Source organism: Phyllostomus hastatus, unplaced genomic scaffold, assembly GCF_019186645.2.
Source record: "Phyllostomus hastatus isolate PE091 unplaced genomic scaffold, TTU_PhHast_1.1 phas_contig_16, whole genome shotgun sequence".
NCBI classification, from domain to species: Eukaryota; Metazoa; Chordata; class Mammalia; order Chiroptera; family Phyllostomidae; genus Phyllostomus; species Phyllostomus hastatus.
In genome coordinates this window covers 116,263-142,298 of record NW_025333643.1, presented here as the reverse complement: position 1 = coordinate 142,298, position 26,036 = coordinate 116,263, and the positions used below count along the sequence as shown (strand labels likewise).

The following is a 26,036-nucleotide window of genomic DNA, read 5'->3' as shown; positions in this document are numbered from 1 at the left end:
TAGACAAACACACAAAAATTGTATAACTCTAGGGCTTTCTAGCATGCAAACTCTACAACCACTATTTGGGGTCCAATTAACATCACAAACCACTATATTCAAAATGGATTCTATAATGTCAACACTTACTAATAGTAGGTATTAAGCTGACTGTATAACAGAAAGGACTGTTATTTGGCCTTACAAATACTTTACATAAACATACACTTAATACTGTTAAATAATGGTATCAAAGAGGTAAGGTTTCTGTTAGGATTAACAGGACAAATCTATTTTTCAACCATTTAAACACATACAAAAACTCAAAAGTTCAAAAACTTACAATAGGAACTCCCCTCTCACTTTTATAGACACTGCAGAGAGAAACTCAGGGGAGAGGTACCTCTAGTTTACTTTAAAAGTGGAGTAAATACTTCCTATCAAATACTAGCAGGTCAAGCACCTTATTTTTAGACAGGTGGACAATAACCAGCACATTCAATATGAGTAAACTACTTTCAGAAACAAAAATGCTGTGGTGCATATTAGGGATAAATGCAAAGTAATTTTATTACATTGTATACAAGTGAAATTCAGTTTCACAGGTTCTTTTCCTTTCCATAACGGTTAGGTAATTAGTTAACTCCAACTTGACTCCCTAGGCCACCGCTGTGACTGCAGAAATTGCCCGATGGTCCAAAAGGGGTGCTCACATTGAGTCTATCAAGCAAGATAAATGAAATAAGTTTGATTTGATAATTCCTCTAATCATCCTGTGATGGTTATATAGTCTCCTTTTCTTGTAAGTACTTTTAATACTATACACATATGTATAAACTAAAATGGGACCACTGATTTTCTAAGTATCAGTATTCAATAAAAATTTAAAGTGTTGGATAAGCTGTCAGGAATATTTTTAAATAAGGTTCTTTTCATGCACATACTCTGGTAACAGGACAGAGATTAAGAAAAATATGAAACTGTCAGATCAGTTTAAATATATGTTTGGAAAAAATTTCTCTTGTATGGCCTATTTTAATTGAGAATAAAGTTATAGAGTATATATATATATATTTCTTCTATTAAACCTCATTTTTTAAAAGTAAAAGTCAAACTAAAGATATTCAAATTTTATTTTAAAGCTAATATGAACCAGAAATCAGTATTCTGGTCATATCCTTAATAATTCTTTATTTTTAAACTTAAATATTTGAATTAGGTAAGTGTATGTACAGCAACATCGGGGGGTTTTTAGTGAAAAGCTGCTAAGCAGACAAACCAACAAAATAGTCTATATTACTCCCATAGGTTTTTATTATTCTGTGAAAATTAAAAAGTTTTATTAATTTTGAAAAGCTAAAACAGGAAATTCTTATATTAAACTAAAAAAACAAAACAGCCTGTCTAGGTAAAAATCTCATTCAATTTATTATACTTTGTTTGAAAAGGAGATAAGCACCAAATTATTTTTAAAAAATAATTACACTGTACTTCTAAAAATATAAACTTAGTGCCCTAAGCCTAATACCTTTCCAAGTCACAAAATTCCTCAATTAGAGGCTGAAAAAGATCCCAGATGTTTAAACTATAAAATATTACAATAAATATTTATATCATTAAAAATGAAATTCCAAAATATCCATAAAAGTATAGGTTTAATTATTCTCTGTACATATTAAACAGGATGCAAACAACAGGTATTTCTCACTTAACTAAAATTCATTTCCAGACACGAATTAATCTACAGAACAGAACACAAATCTAGGTGAGAGAATACTGTCATCTAATTCCTGTACTACTGCTGTTATCAGAAACCTGTGCTCACAATAGTTGTTTTGGCTATCTTTTCCAATAAACTGGCTCTTAATAAAGATACTATTCTAACTGCCAGCAAACCATTAGGTTAAAGAATTGAGAAATAATACACAGGTTTTTAGCTACTGGTCTTATTTTACCAAAGATACTTCAAAAAACTAAGTAGACATTATTAGGGTAATTAAATCTAGAAAAATATAATCTATTAATTCAAGTGGAAAGAAACAAAAAAGTATCACAAATTTTAGAATTATAATATATGGCAAGGCAATTTGAAGTGGACAAACAGCCAAAGCTCAACATTTCCTATTTTTACTAACAAAAACATACACAAAGATACTGGGAATGGTGCCCCTGAAATTTACAAATTTCTAATCACTTTTTATTTTGGCATTTAAATTTTGTGACTTTTACTAATATACTAATTCACAGCAATCTTCTGAATACCCTGTTAAACATTAAAACTGATTTAGCGGCATATGAAGGATCTATTTTTAAGTTAAGAATTAATGTTGCTTCACTGTCAGATAAAGCAAAGTGGCAATACGTTGGCCAAACTGTTAGTAGTGTGGTTAGTATTTTATTAGAAAGTTTTAAGAAACTTTCAAAACACAAGTTTTAAAGTTTTGCTTTACCTAAGGCTCTATTTAATAACATAAACCAGCAATTTTCAACCCTTTCCACCTCATGGCACACATAAACTAATTACTAACATTCTGTGGTATACCAAAAATGTATTTTTTGCTGATCTGACAAAAGACAATAGGAATAATTTTGATTTATCCACACCAGACATCTATTGCAATATTAGTTGTCATTTTTTAACTTGACAATCTAAGGGAAAAGAGGTCAGTACCCCTGACTAAAGAGTCAGATATCCCATGTTTTAAAAATTCTTGTGGCACATTGGTTGAAAATCGCTGACATAAATCAATTAAAAACCAGATTACCAGAAATCCTGCATATACTAAATTTGCTGAAAATGTCTATTTCATTAAGTGAGTGATACCTGTAGTACTGCATTTTTAGTATTTTTTTTTTTAATTTCAATTAACTTCTTTAGTAAGAACAAAGTCCACCTAACTTTCTAAGGGAAGTTATGTTAACACTACTGAAAAATAATTAAAACAAAACAACTAAAACTGTATATATTCTAATCCTGTATTTATCTGGAAAGTAATGGTAGTTATTAAGATTGATGCTTTTGCAAGAGAGTAGAAAAAAGCCAAGTATCAACAGACAAGAAAACAGAAAGCACTGTATTAGATTTTTAAAATATGTTATGCTAAGCAAACAGAACTATTTTTTCTCAACGTCGTAGGATACTATACCACCAGTTACAACTATGTATATCTTAAATACTGGTATCAAATTCTTTGGTGGTTAAAACTATGATGACCAAGTTGAGGGCCCCAGGCTTTTACTACATGATGACTGAAAAGCTAGTCTATTCATCCTTCTAGAAGGAATATTATAAAGGGAGCAGAATTCAAATTTCATAAAATATTCAGAATATGCACACACAAATTCTGGAAATAAAAGTTCATTTCCCGCCTTCTATTAATTCCAAAGCTATTATAAATCCCAGGGGGTGTCCCAGGGGGTGTTTCTTATAACTAGAGGCTGCAAGAGATGCTCAGATCAGTACTCACGAGGTTTAAGTTAGTCCATATTTCTACAGGAGTGACCTGCGGATGGGGAGCATGAGATGACACGATCTCACTCTTTTCTCGGGAGAAATGTACAGTAAATGCCTAAAATAGACACAGGCTTTTCTGTATCATAACAACAAGCAGTCACCTCATCAGAAACATGTGTACAAAATGAATCCCATTGGAAGGATTTGAGAAATATTTACGGTGAGATCTAACTCTTTTGAAAATTTTAAGTTAAAAAAAAAGGAATATCAGAACGGGTCATAAATTTTTTTTTAAAAAAATGCAACGAGTACTGAAAATTCTGCCATCTGCAGCAGTTCAGAGTCCAAATACTTACCTAAAAGAAGACCAGTTTTGCCTTAAAGAAAAAAATGCTAACCTTGTCAATGGGGGATCTAAGAAAATATTTTCCTACTGTTACCATCTACCATGATCGAAGCTGAAATCACAACAATAAGACTAGAAAATCTTTTAAAAAATTCAAGTAATTTCATTTTGTAAATATTTATAGTCTTTTTTAATGAAATAAAGTATAGTATATGTTGCTACAGTAGTACCTTTCACCTTTTGCACTATGGCCAGTAATATTGCACATCCATTTTTATGGAATATTTTGGGTTATTTTGTATTTAATTTCTTGTGTTCTACAAAACAAAAAACAGGAAGAATGTTTACATATAAACACACAAAGCATCTGTCCAACCATCAATCTGGGTCAATGAATTGCCATGGACAAATAAAATATTTAAAAAAATATTTTGTAGATGCAAGACAAAATTCCTATTTAAGTTTTCACTCAAAAACTTAACCTTTAATAATGAATTTTAAGTCAAACAGGAAAATATCTCGAAAAATTAACAATGAATGCTATAAATAAAACCTAGTAAAGTAGTAAATATTAAACAATTAGGTGTATTTTAAAAATTGACCAGTAACTGTTTGAACATATAATCCAATGAAAGTCACAAGTCATTTCTTTTAAATCTGTAATGCTGTGTATAAAAGTATATGTATATTCCAGATGAAAACTTTTAAAAATTGAGAATTACTATTAAGAAAGAAAAAGCCCTGACCAGTGTGGCTCAGTCTGTTGGGCGTCATCCCGCAAAGGGAAAGGTCGCCGGTTCAGGTTCAATTCCTGGTCAGGGCACAGGAGTGGGTTGCAGATGCAGCCCCCAGTTGGGGCACATGCGAGAAATGTTTCTCTCTCACACTGATGTTTGTCTCCCTCATTCTCCCTCCCTTCCCCTCTCTCTAAAAATAAATAAATGTAAAAAAAAATTTAAAGAAATTTAAAAAACCCATACTTTTATTTTTTGTATACCCAGCAGTGTACAGGTATATACAGGGGGATATGCAAGTTCATTTAAATAAAAACACGAATACCCTCAATAGCTAAGTTTCTCTTACTCTGACAAAGGTCATATGTAGGGGGGGAAAAGGCAGGTAAAGCACAGAGTCAACATTACTTAATTTGATTAAATAGCCTCACAGTTGAATAAAATTTTCAATGCATGAAAATTTAGAGCTCAAATTTAGGGCTCAAAATTCTTTTGTATTCCCTTGAAACACTACAACAAATGAAAATAAAATCTACTTCAAAGTGTCCTTTTAATTAAAAGGATTTAGTATCTAAACACTCTAGTTTATATGGATAAAATGCAATATGCAACTGAATTGAGAGGTTACTTGAAATAAAATTATGTAGAAAATATTTTATTAAATCCTTAATGTGTGTGTGTGTGCAGCTTGATGTGGCAAAATATAGCAGGCTATATAAGTAATGGACTACTTTTATTTAGTGTGTTTTTTGATACTAAAGTGACAAGGTTAGCAGTTTTTTTTGAATGGTTAATTCAAAACCAATTTTTCACATGATTTCCTCTAAGCACTTTGCATCCCAATTCATATTTTTAAGACCTCTAAATATGATCCTGAAGAAAAACCAGAGCAATCTGGCCTAGATTGTTTCAAGAATGAAGGAGGCAAAAGGCTACCTTAGTGAGTCTGCATGGAACCATTCAGTTTCACCAACCACGCAGTTGTGTATAAAAACCACAAAGCTAAATGTTAATGTTCATAAACAGTGCAAGAAAACTCTGAAAGCACAATTCTTAGAAAAATGTCACCACAAACGTACTGAAGTATTTCCAAATTATACAATAAGTATATAGTGCAATAACCTCTGAATAATACTATGAATTAACCAAAATTCAAAGCATTCAATTTGGGAAACAGTATCACTGTTTAGGTAAAAACACACAAAGTTTAACACTTGTACGTATTTGGAGAAAAATGTGCAAAATAACAATTCCACTGAAATTCTTTGCAATGTGATACAAATATAATAATAAATTCTGATACTATGTTCTAATGAAAAAATGTTCCAGTGGTAATTAAGATATTCTGAAACCCTGAATTTGCAATACCGAATATGTAACAACTATCCTCCACTTCAAATTATTGCTTGTCTACTGTCTTCATTTTAATTCTTTCAAAAAAGAAAGATTAACATCCCTTTGTAATTTTCTGGGGTTAAAAACCAAAAATGCTTAAATACTGGTAATCCAGAAATATGTGAAGATTCTATAGTTTGATATTAGCTATGTTTACATTATACCCCCTGAGTGTGCAGAGGGAAAACTGGTACTCAACATCCGTAAAAGTATATTAAAAAATATTTCTAGTTGTAACTAACTATATGACCTCTATGGTACTGAAGAACTAATTCTAAAGATCCAAACCTATATAAAGCAACCTACTCAATCTAAGGATAAGGTAACGAAAGTTCACACAAATCTTAACTTGCCCAAGATCTCTCCACATGGGTAAATTAAGAGTATTTTATTTTACCACCTTGCTCTTTAAGGTTTTCTCTGCCAACTTTAAAACTTCAATGAATTAGTCAACAATTACTAACTATGTAAAGCTTTGAAAATACTCTGTAAGGTGTATATGCTAGAATCAGCTAGATTTATTACATGGCAATTGGCCTTTCAGAAATTAGTATTTCAAACTTACACTTAGTTCGTTAAGTATGTGGTTCAAATTGATCCAATTTATTTCTAAACAGAAAATGGTTAACAGTTTAAGGCACGCATTGTTAAGCACACAATTGACAATTGATCAACAAGTGGAGAAAGTAGATATAACTTACTTTATAAAGCCATAGCATAATTTAGACATGTCAGGCATGGTTCAATATACAACATATCTCAGAAAATTGTAGAGAATATTCTATTGAGAACCAAAGGTCATGGCTTTGTCTAACATGCACAGCAAAAAATGATTTCTGAACCAGACCGGACAACCAATCTACCAGTTTATCATTAAGGCAGGGCAGAGGCCCGGGACTGGTTGTTTTAATTTAGAATCATATACACTTAATAATGACAGAATTCCTGGAAACACTTCTATAGCAAGCATGTACACATAGCCAGTGCCTAAGTTTCAAGTGCTATCCAGTGTCATTTACATGAAGTGCTAAATGTATTTTTCAAAATACATAAAGTACAGTAACTCTGAGTTACTAGTAAGACATCATTCACAAAAATTTCAGCATTTTTTGAGCATGGGACAAAATGAATACTTTACCAAGAACTGCCGGCACATTTCAGACAGAAGCCAAAACATGCAGCAAAAAGGAAAAGGCACTAACAGAAATTGAGGAGAGAAGAATAAATTATAGCTCCATAACTTGCTGATAGTGTAATTATGGTTGGATTCTTAAAACTTGTTAAAAGTAATGACTAAATATTCAGTAAACTACACAATACAATGTAAACACTGTATTACCTGCATGCTATCACAACTCCTTTACCAAATACCAACTGACAACAGCTCTTACATACACCTCCTGATCAAATTTACTGTGTAATACATGTTTGTGGATGCTAATCAGTGAGAAGCACATTGTCTTAACCTCACAATTTAAATTAATCAAAATTTAATATTAAGTCTCTAGGCTTCAGAAAATTTGTTTTTTAACATTATATATTCATACCTGCCATTGCTGCTGAAATCATGTGTACCTGGGTAGAATCAGGATCAAATATACCATTCAACTTTTCCTTGCAGTTTGAATAAGCAGCGAAGTATATTGCTCTAAAATAAAGATTTAAATTTTATCAATAAGCATGTTTCTTAATTTATAAGAAATGACATGTAAATTAAGCGCTACAATTTTAGAATAATCTAAAAGCATACACAAAGTCTTAGCTGTCTATGCTCATGTAACACATCAAGTTAATTCACACTTTTCCACAAAGACCCTGATGTACTTTCTGTACTGATTCATTAAGAAAGACAAATTCAAATGTAAAATTCCTAAGACACCCTCTTCAACCCACCCCAATACTTTTAGAGCTACTAACTATAAGTATTTGTACAAAATTTTGAAAATACATGAAACGAATAAGACCGAAACACTTATGTAACATTAAGGCTAAATTAAATACACATGAATTAAGGAAATATGGTCTGAACACTTACATAGATTTCTGTTGGGAGGGGTAGTAAGCAGAGAAAGATAAAACTGACCCAACTGATCAAACTATACAAAGCCTGTCCAGGAAAAAGTCCAGTCATTGTTAATGTGTAACAAGAACAGTTTGTGCCACATCAATGTAACCTGGCAGCCAAGGAGAGTGGACTGGAGTGTGCATGTGTGAACAATGACAACTTCACTGAACTAGTGAGTGGGGGTGGCAGACGCCATTGAGTAAGCATGTGTATTGTGTAACAATCGTATTCAAAATGCCTGTACAAGTAGAGCAATGAATCTGCAACAAATTTTGCATTAAGCTTGAAAATTCCTCTGTGGAAACTTCGGATGATTCAGAAGTCTGCAGCTAGGGGCAACTGGTGATGGACAGCTTCATCACGACAATGTGTGTGCTCATACATCACGTCTCATGTAGAGTTTTTCTGGCGAAACATCAAATCACCCAGATATCTCAGCCCATCAAGTCACCTGGTACCCTGTGACATCTGGATTTCCTAAAACTAAAATCACCTTTGAAAGGGAAGAGATTTCAGACCATCAATGAAATTCAGGAAAATATGACAGGGCAGCTAATGGTGAGTGGGAGAACTGTGTGAGGTCCCAAGTATAATATATCTTCTTCATTAAATGCCTCTATTTTTCACATTACATGGCTGGATACCTTCTGGACAGACTTCTGTGTATCATATAGGTAATTCACAGAAAAGATACACGAGTAATTGTTAGGAGGGTGTTGAATGCACCAAAAATGAAACAAATGTATGTTAAAGTAGTGAAAAATCATGCCTAGTCTATTTGGCAAGTAAAGACAAATAAAATAGTAGCCAACATTGGTAATACATGGATAAACAGCAACTAATTTACTACTTGAGAGTAAAAATATGGAATGCCTTTTCAGAAGGCAGATGAGCAATATTCATTTATTTTTAATGTGATATATCCTTTATCTAGAAATTCTACTTTTAGGTAACTATCTTAAAAAATATGCTAATTTAAGTACTCAAATATAAGAGTACAGTGAAGTTCACAAAACCACTGTTTTTAAGATAAAAAATCTGAAAATAAATCTACAGTTTTATCAATAAAAATGCTTAATAATGATGGAATAGTCATTAAAAAACTCTACATATTTTCATGGGAAAAGACAAGACAAATTGGGCAAAATATTTTTAATAAGACTTCTTATTTACATAAATTAAAGAAAGATTACGCCACATTATTCATGATTGTTTTGTGTAAGAAGAGTATGTGTGGGAAGGAGCACTGCACTGGGTGAGGAAAAGGTGATGCGTTTAAGGTGGAATTCCAAGCTTTATGCTACACATTTTTTTTCAGTCTTTATAAATAGGAAGAAATTTTGGATAATTTTTAAAGAGAAAATCAGCCATAAGAAGTCAAAACCCAATACATAGTGAGAATGGATCTGGTACACTGTTTGGATGCAAAAGGTTGGGCATGTTCTGCCATGGAAGAAGTCACTCTAAGGTAAAAACATATCGAAGGAAAAGGACAAATTAGAGTATCAAGGCCTTTCCAAGTTCTTTAACAGAGATTGAAACCATTCTATCTGTTTACTTTGTCCCCTAAACCTAAATACAGGGTTAGTTCTAGAGATCCAGGTCTTCCCCTTTCTTTAGCTAACTCCTTTAAGTTTGTTTTTTGCCTTTCAAACCTGGTGCCATAACCGCTTCAGTGATCTCGCGGAGTTCTGCTGCACCTCCACATGGTGCGACCTGCTCGTCCTTTTTAGATGCTTACTGGTACCTGTTTGGTATACCACAGTGCTTTATCCTTACCACCTTGACTTCAGCATCTCCCCTCATTAAGCTTGAAACAAGAAAAGATTGAGACAATTTTACTTAATTTTTTTTTTTTTACCTGGAAGGAGCTACCCCCACTAAATTGGGGCCTAATCCTCTAAACAAGGAACGAGGCCCTTCTTTTTCCAAGATCACCCTGAAAGAGAAAAATATTATTTAAGTTTTGGAGATGAGGAGAAACAGAAACTATGGTACAGTAGATAGTTTAATTTAGAGTTAACAAACTGGGCCAGTGGCTCTCAATCTAGATGTGTAAGAATTATTTCTTGAAGGGCCATTGAGCATAATGGCTAATTAAGGATTTGAGTTATGGGGCCAGATTTCTCAATATGAAGCCCAATTCTGGTTAACTGACCAGAATTTTCTCTTATCCTTATTTTCATCAGCAGTAAACAGTACTCCTTTTCGGGAGTTACTATGAGGAATAACTAAGTTAATATATAAAAAGCTTAAAGAGTACCTTGCTCACAGTCATAAGCACTTGCTTAAAATGCAATTTCTCTGATTGGGTCTCAAAATACAGTGGTCACTTAGTACTCTCGTCATTAACTTGTTCTGGAACTTGTGATAAGTGCTGAAACCGACAAGTACTGAATGATTTTTCCCATGAGACATTTTCTCTCCCGGAGCAGCGTCGTGACTCATGTAAGTTCTAGCAAGCGCAATGATTCCTGAGCAAGTACTGAAACATTTCTTGTCCAAATGTGACGAGTTCTGCCCTGGCTGGTGTGGCTCAGTGGATTGAGTGCTGATCTGCGAACCAAAGGGTCGCTGGTTCAATTCCCAGTCAGGGCACATGCCTGGGTTGCAGGACAGGTCCCCAGTAGGGGGTTCATGAAAGGCAACCACACATGGATGTTATTCTCTCTCTTTTTCCCCCTCCCTTCCCCTCTCTCTAAAAATAAATAAATAAAATGAAAAAAAAATGCGACGAGTTCCATGTCTGACAAGGTCTGAAGCCAGCAAGTGCTGAGATATGACTGTATTCTGATTCAATAAATGTACGAGAATGCTCGGCTGTTTGCATTTTTACTGTGCACCCAGAACTGACACAGGTCCTAATATAGAACCAGTTTTGTTAAACTAGATTAGACAGAGCAGAGTTAAGAATGAAAAATTACAGAGCACATTTTGAAGATTCAGTACTTGTTAGCCCTTTCTGTATCACATTTCTCCTTGAGAAATTCTTTAATTTCTCAAGGGAAAATAAAGTCCCCTTGAGAAATTAAGGAAAGTAAGTGTCCTTTTAAAAATATATACATTATGTGCCCTGCTGGTGTGGCTAAGTGGATTGAGTGCCAGCCTGTGAACCAAAGAGTCATTGGTTCAATTCCATCAGGGCACATGCCTGGATTGCGGGCCAGGTCCCCGGTAGGGGGGGCGCACTCGAGGGGCAACCACACATTGATGTTTCCCTCCCCCTATCTTTCTCCCACCCTTCCCCTCTGTCTAAACATAAATAAGTAAAATCTCAAAAAAAAACCCAAAACCAAACCCCATATATATACACATTTGCAATTGACTCATATTAAGAGGGCCTGAAAAAGTGAGAAATTAAAGCAGAGGCCAAAGGGTCTTGTAGTTCCACTGAGGAAATTCAGAAAAAGCAGAATCGCTGAAAAACAGAATAAAAATATATAGTATTGTCACAAAGGTCAAAGTGAGAACTTTAAGGAGAGGTAATCGGCACTAATGAACATCAAAATCACGTTAAAATACTCTATTATTAATCTGAAAGAAGTATTTATATATGAGGTTTTAATCCAAAATTCTTAACAATTTTACTCCACTTCTTCATGTACTTAGGTTAAGTTTAAAAAAAAAAAAAGACTGATAAAATCTTTTAGTGGAGAAGGTAAACACACAGTATGAGTTTATTTGCCACTACAAAATAAACATTGCTGAACTAAGTTCAAACAGATTATGTCCTAAGTGAACTGATAAGGCAGACACATAAGGCATTCAGTTACATACTTAAATTTAAACACACAAAATCTAATTTCAATAATTTTGAAATTTCAAATTCAATTTATAACATAATGAAGTATGATAAAAGGTAAAAACAAAATTTTTAAAGCATCAAGAAATATCAAGCACTGCATCCCATTTTAAAATCAGTTGAAGTCTGCTTTAAATCTCAATTATTGTTTAGGTTATATAAAAGTCACAGACTGATATTAATTGGATACACTTACTTAATGCAAAATAAAATACCTATAATAATTGTTTTAGATTATAAACCCACGGAATAAATACAAAAATATTCCAAATATATGCAATTTAGAAATAATACATTTTATATTCAACTAACTGTTCCTCTCCATTAGGGAGGATTGTTTTTCAATGAACATAATTGAGAGTAATCTGTTATTAAGCTTGTAAAACACCTTTTAAAATACGACAGAATAGAAAATAGACTTAAACAAATTCATGAACACTGTGCTCTCACTTTAGGCAGTGGAGAGGTCCGGGAGACACTACTCGGTTGACACTGGCTCCAGCCATGGTGTTCAGCTGAACTTCAGAGATGTACAGTGTCAGAGAGGATGACTGCAGCCGTGTTTTTACAACTTCCAGTGGACATGTCAGAATAGCTCCCACGGTACCACCACATCTACAAAAATTAAAAGAACAAAACTTATCCACTAAATTTATAAGTTAGTAAACATGCAGGCCGTCAAGGCTTTGCCAAGGTACATAATGTAACATTTTTTATTTTAGGAGACTAAACAATTTTTCAAATGTTTTATTTTTTGACCGTATACAAGTACCTTTGGTAGCTAGAAAGAACTGAGCTTAATTTCTACCTCACAATAATTAGTCAAATAAGATAAAGAAATATTCAAGAAATTTCCTATCTTGCAGCCTTTCTTACTCGGCTACTAAAGGATATATTCCACGAGGGGGTAAACTGAAAGAGAGGGAATATATCAAATTATTATGTCGTACACCTAAGACTAATGCAGTGTTATGTGTCAATGATATTTCAGTAAAACGGGGGTGGGGGAGGGAGAATGGGGGGGCAGGACGGTGAATGAATGCAGGAACAGAATAACCCAGGAGAGGGAGAATGGAGCCCCAAGATGACGGTGAAATGTCAAAACTTAGAAAAATAACTAATCCAGATAGGATCTGCATGACAGAGTTCAGAGGAATAAAGATCTCCAGGGGGAGAAACAAAAAAAGTCTAACAGACAAATATATTTGACCACATGAAAATAAATATTCAAGTATTAATATAACCACTCACTTAACTAAGCAAACATTAAAAAATGTGGGGCAATTATTAACTCGGGGGGGAAAAATAAAGTTATTCAAAAGGAAGTTGACAATATATTAACTTAGGTGTGCTGCCAACAATATTTATATTGTCACAATGAAGGAAGCATCAACTACTGATTTAACAAAAAATTGTGATGTAAATAACTACATATTGAGAGGAGGAAAAGAAGAGGGAAAGAGGGAGTGTGATTCTATAACTAAATCCTCATCTACCAGAAAAGAAAGTTGAAGAAAATTTCAAAGGGAACAGCTAAGTCTTACAGAAGGTCCCACTAGGAAGAAGATATGGGAGAAACTGGGGAATGTTATTTTTTTATTATTTTTCAGCAGCTTAAAAAAAAACTTCTTAAAACATTTTTTCTATTTTTAATTTACCAAAAATTTAGCAGTGGTTTTAAAAAACAGCAGGGGTTTTTATCTGGAGAATGTGTTCACGCTTCTGGAACTCATTGGACCCTGTGAAAAAATGATGTGTATCGTGTGCAACTGTCTTTGACTCAGAACTTAGAAATAAATCCTGAATCTCATCCACTTCTCACTACTTCCACTTTGGTTTTGGTTTTGGAAGACTTTGGTTTCCCACTTTTTATTTAGTGCCTGCTTGCTTCTACCCTTGCCTCAGCTCCTCTAATTTATCTTTAATACAGTAGTCAGAGCGACTGTATTAAAAACTTAAGTCAGACCAGTCAATCCTGTGCTCAAAACTTTCCAGACATCCTCAGTCATTCAGAATAAAGGCCAAAATCCTCACAAAGGTGACCCTTGTACAATGTGGGGGTTAGAGGTGCCAACCTCCCCACACCCTTGTAGTTGAAAATCCACGTATAACATTTGACTCTCCCCAAACTTAACTATTGTACTTGAGCTTAATACATCAAACATGGTCCTGCCTCAGGCCCTTTGTTCTTACTGTTCCCTCTACCTGTAAAATTTGTGTCTGGAATATGGGAATGGGTTACTACCATACCTCCTTATCTTTGCTCAGCTGTCACTTTTCAGTGATGTCCTTTCTGATCACACCAAATGCCACTTAATGTACTAAATATTTTACATACTTATTCTTGTGTTCCTCTATGCTATATAAGCATCAGGAAAGCATCAACTTCTATACACTACTATGAACCAGAACCTCTGATAATGCTTGTGACATAACACTCATGTGCTGAATGAATGAATGAAAACTCTATCATTAAATATCCTAGAATTTAAGAGAAAGGAAATAGTATATGGGGTGGGCAAAAGTAGGCTTACAGTTTTAAATACGCAAAACACAGAGCTTATTCTTGTATTATTATTAATTATTGTATAATTTTCCATACAAACATGCTGGTCACAAACCAACCAAATTGCATTTCATAATCCACTGAGTTGCTATAAAATTTGAAACACTGTACTAATTAAATGTAATTTAATCAAAAATGGTAGAGGAAAAAGTGTATTTTTCTGCATTATTACACATCTTGTATAGCTTATGGGTACAGGTATTTTTATGGGCTGGTCAATTCAGTACAAGATTAAAGCAATGTGCTACCTAATAGATGATAGCCAAGGACAATACATTCACTGCCTCACAACTAAAATATATTTTGTATGTATATACTGCTTGTCTCATTTATGAATTTGTAAGACATGGGCTGCACAATTATTCTCTTAAGCCAAGCAAATAATAAAACAATGGAAGAAACTAGAAATTACTTTTTAAAAATATTCTATATAAAAATCATGACATTTAAAATTATGTCTTATTCCACTCACCCCACAAGGAAGTTCCTTAGCAATGAACACTGATTTAAATATTTTTTATTATAAGCAAATTGATCATGAACATCAATTTGCATAGCCAATATTACATTTTAAAAAATTAGCAATAGCCCTGGCTGGTGTGGCTTAGTGGACTAAGCCCCAGCCTAAGACCTGAAAGGTCACCAGACTGATTCCCAGTTAGGGCACATGCTTGGGTTGTGGGCCAGGTCCCCTGCTGGGGGTATGCAAGAGGCAACAAACTGATGTTACTTTGCTCCATTCTCCCTCCCTTCCCCTCTAAAAATAAATAAATACCACCCCCCACAAAAATTAGAAAGATGCCCTGACCAGTGTGGATCAGTTGGTTGGGCACGGTCCTGCAAAGTGAAAGGTCGCTGGTTTGATTCCAGGTCAGGGCATGTACAAGAGGCATATTGTACACCTTATCTGTACACAATTTTAAGATGGCAAGTGAAGAAGCTCCTATTATTATTATCTAGGTATGAGGTATTGAAGGCTAACAATCAGCTACAACTGAGACAAAGAGATGCAGAAGCTTTCTGATATCCAACTCAAGTGTCACTGGTTTTACATTCAAAACTTCCTTTTATATTTCTCCTCACTATTCTCACTGCCAGTGCCTTAAAGCAAGCCTTCTTTTATTTCTTGCATTCTAATTGGTCCTGAGCCCCTCTGATCCAGTGGTGTGACTGATGAGTTAGTATCAGGTGTCACTAATAAATTTGTTACTAATAAGGACTTGGTTTTTTAAAAGAAGAGACAAAAACTCAAGGGCACAGATATCAGTGTGGTGACTGTGGTGGGGGGGGCAGAGGTAGAAGATGGTATGGGGGGATGAAGTGATGGGAAAAATTTTTTTTAACTTTAAAAAGACTAAGTTGAATGCTTTACTATTAAAAAGTTATAGTTAAAAGTTGCTCACTCCTCTGCTCTAAATGCAAAGAATTCTAACAAGAGAACAACCAAGTTTGACAGAAGAGCCTAGTTCATTATCCTGTAGTATCAAAAACCTAGTTGGGACAGTTTCTAAGGTTAATAATCTAATAAAACTATTCACTGTCACCATGCCTTTGATATATGCAGGTTACAGCACCTGATACTATATATTCTTAGTGAAACTACTTGGGTCAGTGTTCATTTTAAAGTTTTATAGGCAGATGTCATATATTTTAAAGATACAGGAAGACCAAGGCTGCTTAGTGAACTCATACAACTGTGCATTGATTTTAGAGAAAGAACTATTTAAAAATCCCGGTGTGCCAGGTGTCCTACTATTTAAGGGCCTATGATCCCTTGAGTAAAACATGGCTAAAAGCTGCTTAGAATGGATTTTTTTTTTTTTTTTGAAGCCAGACACTATGTAACCAAGAGACTGGTTAAAAAACAAAGCAAAAACACAAATCAGTGCAAATAAGTCTTAAGAAAGAAGAGACCTCTGGGGCCCTTCTAAGTGCTCTCCCTCACCCAAATTTTAAGAAGTTTGGGAGAGGTGAAGGAGACAGAAGAGAGAGAAATTGTTCACTAAGCAGGAATAGCGGGCAGATCAGTTTCAGCCACATTACCGCCAAGAGTCATCAATCCCTAGGTCATGCGCACAAACACAAAACCTTATCAGTGGGACCGCCTCAAGCTGAGGAACACTGAACCTTCAGTTTCCCTGGCTTCAAAGAAGTTTTTACTAACCTGACCAGAGGAGGAAACCAAGGCACCCCAGGATTCTGCTCAGGAAAGGGTGGGTCATGGAGAAGAACTGGGGTTCTAAGACTGTAGTTGTCATTTCCTTGGTTTTTACCTTCTGAGAATGTATGGAGCAGGACATTTGTTTTTAATAGGCAAGGTAATTTATAAATGGACAAAACCTATTCTGACTGGGTCCACAATACTTCTGTGTTTTGCCTGTGTGTGTGTGTGTGTGTATATATATAAAATAAGTACTGAAGTTGATACTTTATTACAATATAAAAGTTATACTTCCTGTCAATCCAAGATTTCAAAAACTATAATTTTTCCTTGAAAACTCGTATTTTATCATATGGCAAAAATGTTATCAGTGGTTTTCCTTGAACCAACTGGCCCACTTCATTTTTTGAGAAAAATGTCTGCCAAATAGTCAAGTCTGAATAGTCAATCTATCAATTGTTCTTTCAATTAAGAACAGTTCTCATAAAAACAGAGGCTAGTTCAGCCTGAAAGGAAACCACCACAGAACTACTTTGGTATGTAGGAGTACTTTATTCATATTCCCCATTGTGTTACACAGAAAGATGTTAACTTTTGAAAATTTTAGTAAAACTAATAAAATAAATATTTCTGCTTTGAGAAATTTGTAAGTAAAATTGGTGCTTTGAACTGCAAGTGTCAACAAGTACCAGTACGATTTGATGGCAGTGCCTTGGTTCATGGTAAGGCACCACCAGTCTTACCCATCACTGCTTTTGAACCATTAGTACAAATGCCAACAGTGAAAAAGCAAATGTCTTAGTATTCTTATGACAATAGCTATATATATGTGTGTGTGTGTGCGCACGCACACACGTATATGCTTTCTCCTATGTATACAATACTTCAGCTATCTATGTTCTATTTTGGAAGGAATAGGAAAACATGTTGAGTTAGAATAACCTACTCACAAACACTAAACAATATTAATAATACCGTGCAGTATAACTGAACCATTCTGTCTTTTCTAGTTAATATAAATTAGAGGGAGTAGTATTGTCACGAAGAAAAGAAAAAACCTTTAACCTGAAAGGGTCTTTGGAATTTCTGGGGGTCCATGACCCACACGGCTGTAACTACACTAACAGTTACAGAAACACAGCTTCAAGAACATGAGAAGGCAACTTCCCCTAGTCTTGTAATCTATCAGCAAAAATGAAAGAATGCATTTTAACAAGGAAAAGAGGAATAAGAAAAGGTGTAAAAATTAGGAAAATAGGCTAATAAAAAACAAAGTAGAAATAAACCACATTAATTATACTTTTAAGTATTTTATTTCTGCCCTGATTTTACAAGGAAGCAGGTTAAATAATGTAATAAATTTATGCAGAATCAATACCTGACACTCAAGTGGGAGTTTCTTAATGAATAAATGGATTAATTAATTCTGTAACAAAGTTTCTTAGATAATCTAAGACATTACTCATTACACATGTATTAAGCTCTCACTTAATAGGAGCTACACTTCGTAGGAGCTACAAAGGAAAACGCCCACTTAACTATTTATTGAAGGTTCAGCCCTCCCATTTGACACATTCTCTGTCAAATAGAAGAGAAAAAAGCAAACTGTCTCTTGGTGGACGTGTGCTGCTGACACAGCACTAGACAATGGGTAGTTCTATTAAAGAATTTAGAAATGTATTTCAAATTTTTATATATCCATATGCAAACATAGTGTTATTGAAAGTACAACTAAAACTAAACCTTACTGACATCCTTTTGCAGACTAGGCTGCTGGGTTGGCTCTGTAACTCATTAATGTAACCAAGGATCTTACAAACTCTGAATATTAACTCTGGCAAAACATAATGGGGCCAAAGGGTGTCTTCAAGAAAGCACGAGTTATGCATGTGAGGATGTCACCAGACCAGAGGTCCAGCGCCGGTCTGTTTCAAATGTTCCTGATTTAATAATACAGGGAGATCAGAAATCTCTCTGAGGTCCTGATGAACACATACTTGAATAAATACTGTTATAATTCTCAGGAAAACAATGCAAAGGCTCCACATTCAAACAATTTTTAACCTAAAATTAACACTGTGAATGGTTACTTAGTTCTGTTAAAATATGCTGTGTTTCATAATTTAATCCAAATAGCTGTGTTTGCCCAGGTAAACAGCTTTAAAATACAAAGAAACCTCTCTCCTTTTCTCTAATTATTATTAAAGTAAAAATGAAATTTCGTAACTCATTTACTTGATTCTATCAGGATAAAAGAAATAATGACATCTAGCTTTCTATGATGAACATCCTAAAACTGACTAAGCCACTGTAAGATACAGAAAAATTAGACATCTTCAATTAAGAACAATGTCACTGACACAACCTGACTTGCATTCCCATGATGCTTGGCATAAAGACTTCCAGAACATTCTACAGAATTTATTTTATATAATATAGAGCTGGAAGAATCTTTAGAGATTTTTAAAAATTAAATTTTATTGATTATGCTATTACAGTTGTCCTAATTCACCCCCCCCCCTTGAGATTATTTACTTCTCATTTGCATGTATGAAACATTGTTTCACCTTGGGTAAGTCGAATTTTCACACCTCAGTATTTTTTCCTTATTTCGGAGGGGATTAAACTGGGTTTTTACCATCCTTCCTAGTTCTAATGTTTTTCTAAAACAGGTAAGCCAGGTTTTATATAGAGCAACTTATGCAACCACTTATAAATGTAAAATCAAGTCGAACTGCAAAGGAAGGGAACTTACCAGGCTGAGTACCTACCTTGTGTCCAGCCCTACATACCAGTATCTCTGTTCAATATTCTAAAGAACCTGCACAGGCTCTTTCTGAGAGGAGGAGTTCCTAAATCTATTTATTTTTGGATGTGGCAAAACCCCTCCACTCCTGTTTTTAAAGAAAAGGCTAACCAGAAGGGCCTTTACATGTATGAATTACAACAAAGTTGATGATCCTATCCAACCTGGGAAGTTAATGCAATTGAGCAAACATTTCAAATAAATGTGCCCTACTGTGAAGAAAACTTGATGTATAGCTCTCAAATTCAGAGTAATAGAATTGTTATAGAACCTAGAAAAAGGCCTTAGAAATCACATAGTACAACTTCCCACTTTACAGATGAAGCAATTAAAATCAAAGGGTTTGTTCATTTTTCACTGAAAATAGTGGCCAGAGTAGTGCAGTCTCTCCTAACTTTAAGGCATTTGCTAGCAGTGTAATTACAAGAGGGAATCCAATTATTTGCATAACAAGGCATCTTTACAACAACATCTATATGGCTAAAAAAAAAAAACCACTATGGAGTTTTTTTTTAATGATTTAATTTGCTAAGATTATTGGTAAATGAGTCAGCAATGTGGAAAGCAAACTTTGCCTAAACTGGGTATCGCGGATTAAAAGAAATATTTTTAATGTCAGAACTGTGGTGTGCAGCAAATGTTTGTTGAATGAATGTGCCAACAACCCAAATAAAGTAACGCCATCGTTGGCAACAGAGTCCATATATCTAACTGAAATCAAGACGTTGTGAATAGAACTGTGTATATATTACCGTAATACTCTTTAAAAAGGTCGATTTAAAAACAAACTATAGCTTAAGGGGATGCGACTTTATATGGTCATATAGGCAAAAAAGAAATTATGCCTCAGCATAATTCACCACAGCCATTTTTGATAACTTTATGATCCTACAGATAACTCTTAAACTTAAAACTGTGACGATTCTCCAAATAATTTGTAACAAACCTAAAAAGGAGCCTCAACTGGCTCAATAAAATACCTGTACCACTCAGACTGGCAATCTACGACTTCGGTTCAGTCCTAATCCTTTATACGCAATACCGTCAAAGCTTTTAACCTCTCCCTACCCCCATACTTTTCTCTTTCAAGCAAAGGAAAAGCAATTGGTGCAGCAGAGTGTGCTTCAATGAACAGGATCTGACCTCAAAGGCACTGCCACTTTGCAACGCACCTCATAACCTGGAGAAGCTCGCGAAGGAAATTTTCCAAGAGCTAGAACCCTACAGTTACCGCGGGAGAGAGAATACCAAAACCTATCTGGGGCCAGGACTCACCCCGGCAGAGCAGGGCCCAGAAATCGGATGCTGGAGTAGGCGATGGAGCCCCAGCGACTGTAGGAGACCCCGTAGCCCGCACGGAGAGAAGGGAAGGAGGCGGCGGCCCCAGCGCCCATTTTGTTCTCGGCCTCGCAATTCGCAGCCGGTTCTTCCCTTACCCTCCAAGCAGCCTACGTGAGGCCTGCAGCTACACTCCACCCGTGGGCCTGCATCCCGGACACCGGCTAGGAATCCGCTCGAGGCCTGGGTGAGCCTTGGCCCCAGGTACCCGCGTTGACCCCAGCCCCGCCTGCCGCTCCTCAGGCCCAAGGATCAGGCCCCAGTCTCGCTCCACCTCCGCAGGCCCAAAACCTCACGTCTTTCCTCGGCTTCATTCTCCCATCCCTCTCTGCCAGGGCCGCATCCCCACATCCTGCGGACCTGAGCCCCCCTCCCCACTCTCGCCCTTATCTCAGGCCACGGCCCTCAGCCTACGCTCAGCCCCCGGGTCTCAGTCCACACTCCCCGTCTGGACCGTACCCTCCGGCAAACAGATGCACCAGCGTGTCCCTCTGGCTCATTCTCTCTCCCGCATGTCCTCCGGGCGCTGAGGCAGGCGGCTTCGGCCCGGGACTAGAGCCGCACAGCAACCCAAGGTAGGCGAGGGAAGCTGGCGGAGAGGCGGCTGCAGAAAGTGACCGGCGCGGCCCTCCCAGCAGCGTGGAGCCGCGCCGCCTCCCTCCCGAGCAGAGCGTTCGCGACCTGACCCGGAGAGCCGCGCGGAGGTGACGGGAGGGCTGCCGGGTGCGGGGGCGTGAATATGTTGGAGGCCCTCCCCTTGCTCCCTCCGCAATATAAACAGAAGCTCCCATTGGTTCGCGCCGCTTAACGTCACGATTCTGGCATGCCCGTTTCACGTGATCGCTAAGAGGGTTTTTTTTTTTTCCTTTTTTTTTCCAATGAAAGGGGCCAGTAGGCGGGGCCAGAAAGCTTGCTGTGAGGGTAGTGGGTCTTCGTGCCCTCCAACCTAAACCGCTCTCACAGCACTCCGCTGCCTTTGCGCCCTCTTTGGCGCACCAGATCCAGTGCACCACGCTCCCACCCCGACTACGGGAGAAAACTGCCTGGGTTCCTGGTATGCCAGCAGAGTGAGGGCGCGAGCCTGCCAAGTCTCTCATTTACTTTTTTTTTTTAAGATATTTTTTAGAGCTAAACTGGTTTTCAACAAAATTGAGATTTCCCATTGACCACTTTTTAATTCACTTTTTAAAAATGGGACTTATGACTCACATTTCTGCTTCTTTATCAAGAAGTAACAATGCATGAAAAGGCTTGTACTAGGATGCTCGTGCAAAATCACAAAGAACAGTGCAGTGTTTACAAATAATGCTTCTAATAGTGGAAAATTAGCATCAATAGGGAAAGTAAATCATAAAACATTCCTATTGTGAATATTATGCAAGTGTGACAAGGGGTAGGGTAGATCTGTGTGGGGGAAAAATCTCCAAGCCTACTAACTAAAACAGGAAAATAAAATACTAAGGTTTATTTTAGAAAGAATAAAGACATTTACTCATTCTTCTAATCAGCACATATTTCATACACACACACACACACACAAGAAGATCAAAGATTAAAGGAAAGAAAATGTTTTATTACTCCAAAACATGGTGATTAAATATTTAAAAGTTAATTAGTAATTGTTTCAAAGGTGCAGAACAGTACAGACTAATATAACACATAATCTGTACTCATTACCCACACTGAACAAATGTTAATATCTTTCACCTCTTTGGTAACCCATTCTACCTGCAAGGTCCTAACCATCCTTTCCTACTCATGTGTGATGACCCAGGGCTCACATTCCTTTCCTTCCTAGGCCATTCCTTTCATGAAGTCCTCCCTGATTGCCTCAGTTATGTATTCTCTTTACTTCTCTTAAATTCCTGCAAAATATATAGACTACAAGCCACTGGCAAGTGTTCATCCACTCCACAGTAAATGTTGATCTGTAAAAGAGGCATGAGAGTACCCACCTCATAAGGCATCTGTAAGGGCTAACTATGTCAAAATATATAAAGCACCTACAGGATTGTTATATAAGGCCTACATAGAATAATTAATAGTAGTTTGCCACCTTGCATTCTTAATAACAAAAATGGCAGCTGATATTTCTTGAGCATTTACTGATGTGCTAGGCTCTGATCTAAGCACTTTATAGCATTCTCTGATTAAACTCTCACAGCTACCCTGTGAGGTATGTGATAGTATTCCCCCAGTTTTTCATGAGGAGACTCAAGTGTAAAATAATTAGGTGACTTGCCCAGTATTATCCAGGTCATCCAGAAGGAGCTTGGATTTGAATCCAGCAGAGTCTATCTGATTCTGGGGCTTTAGTTGGTGAAGTAATAGCTGCCCCTTAGAGGGTGGACATTTGAAAAAAACCAGAAAAGTAAAAATAAAACTTGGCACCCCAGTCATACTTGCCCAAAACCATTACATTAACATTTAGTGAGTATTCCTTTCTTTTTGTAGCAGCTTTATTTGAGGTATCATTCACATGCCATACAACTCACGTATTTAAATTGTACAATTTAGTGGGTTTTACTAGATTCTCATGGTTGTACAACCATCACCACATCTTAGTTCCAGAACATCTTTCTCACCAAATAAGAAACCCCACACTTGTTAGCAGTCACTCCCATTCTCTCCACCACCCCCTGACAGCCACTAATCTACTTTCTATTGCTCTGAATTTGCATAATCTGGACTTTTCATGTAAATGAAATCATAAGATGCATGGCCTTTTGTGTCTGGCTTTGTTTAAAACTAAGCATAATGCTTTCAAGGTTCATTCATGTTGGAGAGTCTGTTGGTAGTTCATTACCTTTTATGACTGAATCATTTTCCATTGTATAGATAGATATGTCACATTTTGTTTATCCATTCTCAAGTGATGGCCATTTGGATTATTTCCATTTGGATTATTTCCATTATTGGGTTATGAGTAATGATGCCATGAACATTTATGTACAAGTTTTAGCTCAGACATATGTTTTCAATTCTCTTGAATATACCTGGGAGTGGAATGGCTGAGTCATAAGATAATGTTTAACCCCTTGAGTAACTGCCACACTGTTTTCTGAAGTGACTGCACCATTTTAGATGTATTTCTTTTAAGACAACAGCTTTGGTTCCATGTTTTTGACATAGTGAATGCCATAGTTATTACATTTAATGAAGCTTCTGAAACTGGTAAGGAGGGAGCCAGAGCTCTCACATGCAGTACCAGTTATTTTCATAATAAGCAATAACAATGATAATGTGACCATTTCCTTTTGAACCTCCTTCAGATGCCATCGTGGAAGGAGACTCTGCCCCAGGTGGAGTTGTGGGAGCAGTTGCTCCTGTACCTGTGTTTAGTATCTCGTGGAGCCACCACTCCCATCAGCTTCTCTGTGTCACATTTTTAGTTTATGATAGTTAAAGTTTCTTCTAATACACAGGTGACAAGCAGAGATAGCACTGGAAACAGATAATGAGTTTGTAGAAATGGATTTTTCACCACAATGAATTAGCAGTTTGCTTGTGAAAAAACACTGTCTCTCAGGGACCACTAACTCTGGAGTGTGTCCCAACAGGCTTGGGAAAAAAAACTAACTCTCTAGGACAACAGTATTAGAACAGTGGGGAGACCTTGAAAAGAAATATGTAGATTTTGTGGAGATAAAGGTGTAACACATGTTTTAATTTTATCTGGATAATGCCTGGGACTTCAACAGTTTGTGATAACGTTACAGAACAAACAAGGGGCGCCTGGGACGATATACTATTATTGAAAAAAAGCCCCCAGGTCTGTCATATCTGCCGCCAAAGGAAAGACGTCTCTCAATGTCAGAGATTTGTGAAAAGGAAAGGAAATGTTTATTTAATGCTATACAAACTTAAAGTAGTGACCTAATGTCTTCATCAAAAATCCTAAAGTCCCTTAAAACACCCACAAACAGACACAGTCCTTCCTTCCTTCCTTCCCTCTTTGCCCAGTCCAGAGTACTGTATCTCAGGAAAGGAAATAGAAGTCCATGGCTAAGGCAGTCCTCTGGTTATTCCCAGTTTGTACTCCATCTCGACTGGGAGACCTCCCTGGGTTCCCAGCACCCTCAGCTGAGTTGCCGGGATCTCTGCTAAAACCAGGTGGTGGTTCCCCCTTCTAAAGCTGTGGGGGTCCCCACTCTGGTAAAGGCACGTGGTCCTCTCTCCCAGGGCCACGAGAGTCCCCACTCAGCCAAAACTGCGTGGTTCTCTCCCCCACAAAGCTGTGGGAAGGGGGAGTCCCCACTCTGCCAAAGCCGCGTGGTTCTCTCCCTCAGGGCTGCGGGAGTCTCCACTCTGTCAAGGCCGCGTGGTTCTCCTCTCAATGGCTGCCGTGTCTGGGTTTAAATCCCCGCGCCAATCTTCCTCTGCAGCCCCATTTCCGACTCCTCCTACACTCGGGCACACTTGCCCTCAATCTGCTGTCTTTTCCAGCTTTTCTGGTCGCCATTGTGGGTCTGGGCAGGTGTGACCCCATGTCATGGAGCCAATCTTCTCTGAGCTCCCACGCAGGCGCTGTAACTCGGGGGACCTGTCCCCCAGTCACATCTTGGGGGGAGGTCCCTTTCCATCCCCCTGGCCTTGAGCATGGCCATAGCTATTTAGCATATCTAAGTGACCAGCCAAAGGCTATCGGTATGTTAAATGACCATGCCATGGATTAGTTGCAAAGCTGCCCTGCATGTTCTTGCTCTGTGTGCCCCTTCCCCCAACTCACACCTGTGGGGGAAGGGGTGAAGACATCTTAAAATATCCTGGACACCTTGAGTTCTGGACCCCATTTCAAATGCCTGTTTGGGGTCCCCCCTCTTGGCTGTACCCTGTAACAGTAATACATAAGTAATACCCTATCTCCCATTTAAGAACCTATGCAAGGGCCTACCAAAAGTCCCTGCTTTGAAATTTGTTGGCTTTGGGCACTTGCTTTTAGTATTAATTCTTTGTTTTTATTACAAAGCAATAAAGACAAACAAACAACCCAATTCATAAGATGGGCAAAAGACTTGAACAGATAGTTCTCCAAAGATTTACAAATGACGAATAAGTACACGAAAAGTTGCTCAACATCACTACTCATTGGGAAAATGCAAATCAAAACCAGAATGAGATACTATTTCACACCATTAGGATGACTATTATAAAAATAAGACAAAACAAACAAAAACAGAAAATATCTAGTGTTGGCCAGGATATGGAGAAATTGGAACCCTGAGAGTTGCCAGTGGGAATGTAAAATGGTGCAGCTCTGTGGAAAATAGATGGCAATTTCTCAACTTAAACAGAATTACCACATGATATAGCAATTCCACATCTAGCTAGGTACTCCAAAGAATTGAAAACAGATACTCAAACAGATAGGTTCACACCAATGTTCATTG

At 36.9% G+C, this 26,036-nt stretch overlaps 1 protein-coding gene across 1 annotated transcript in view; it reads right to left on the bottom strand.

Annotated features, from left to right (window-relative positions):
• SLC25A36 (solute carrier family 25 member 36) overlaps positions 1-21,366 on the bottom strand; it is a 30,316-nt gene extending 8,950 nt beyond the window's left edge. Inside the window, exons 1-4 of the mRNA XM_045832050.1 lie at positions 21,106-21,366; positions 12,226-12,390; positions 9,835-9,912; positions 7,456-7,556 (exon numbers count right to left, since the gene is read on the bottom strand). Of these exons, the coding sequence (XP_045688006.1) occupies positions 7,456-7,556; positions 9,835-9,912; positions 12,226-12,390; positions 21,106-21,146 (385 nt within the window). The 5' untranslated portion in view covers positions 21,147-21,366. The remainder of the gene's footprint in view (positions 1-7,455; positions 7,557-9,834; positions 9,913-12,225; positions 12,391-21,105) is intronic.
• Between the last annotated feature and the right edge of the window lie 4,670 nt (positions 21,367-26,036).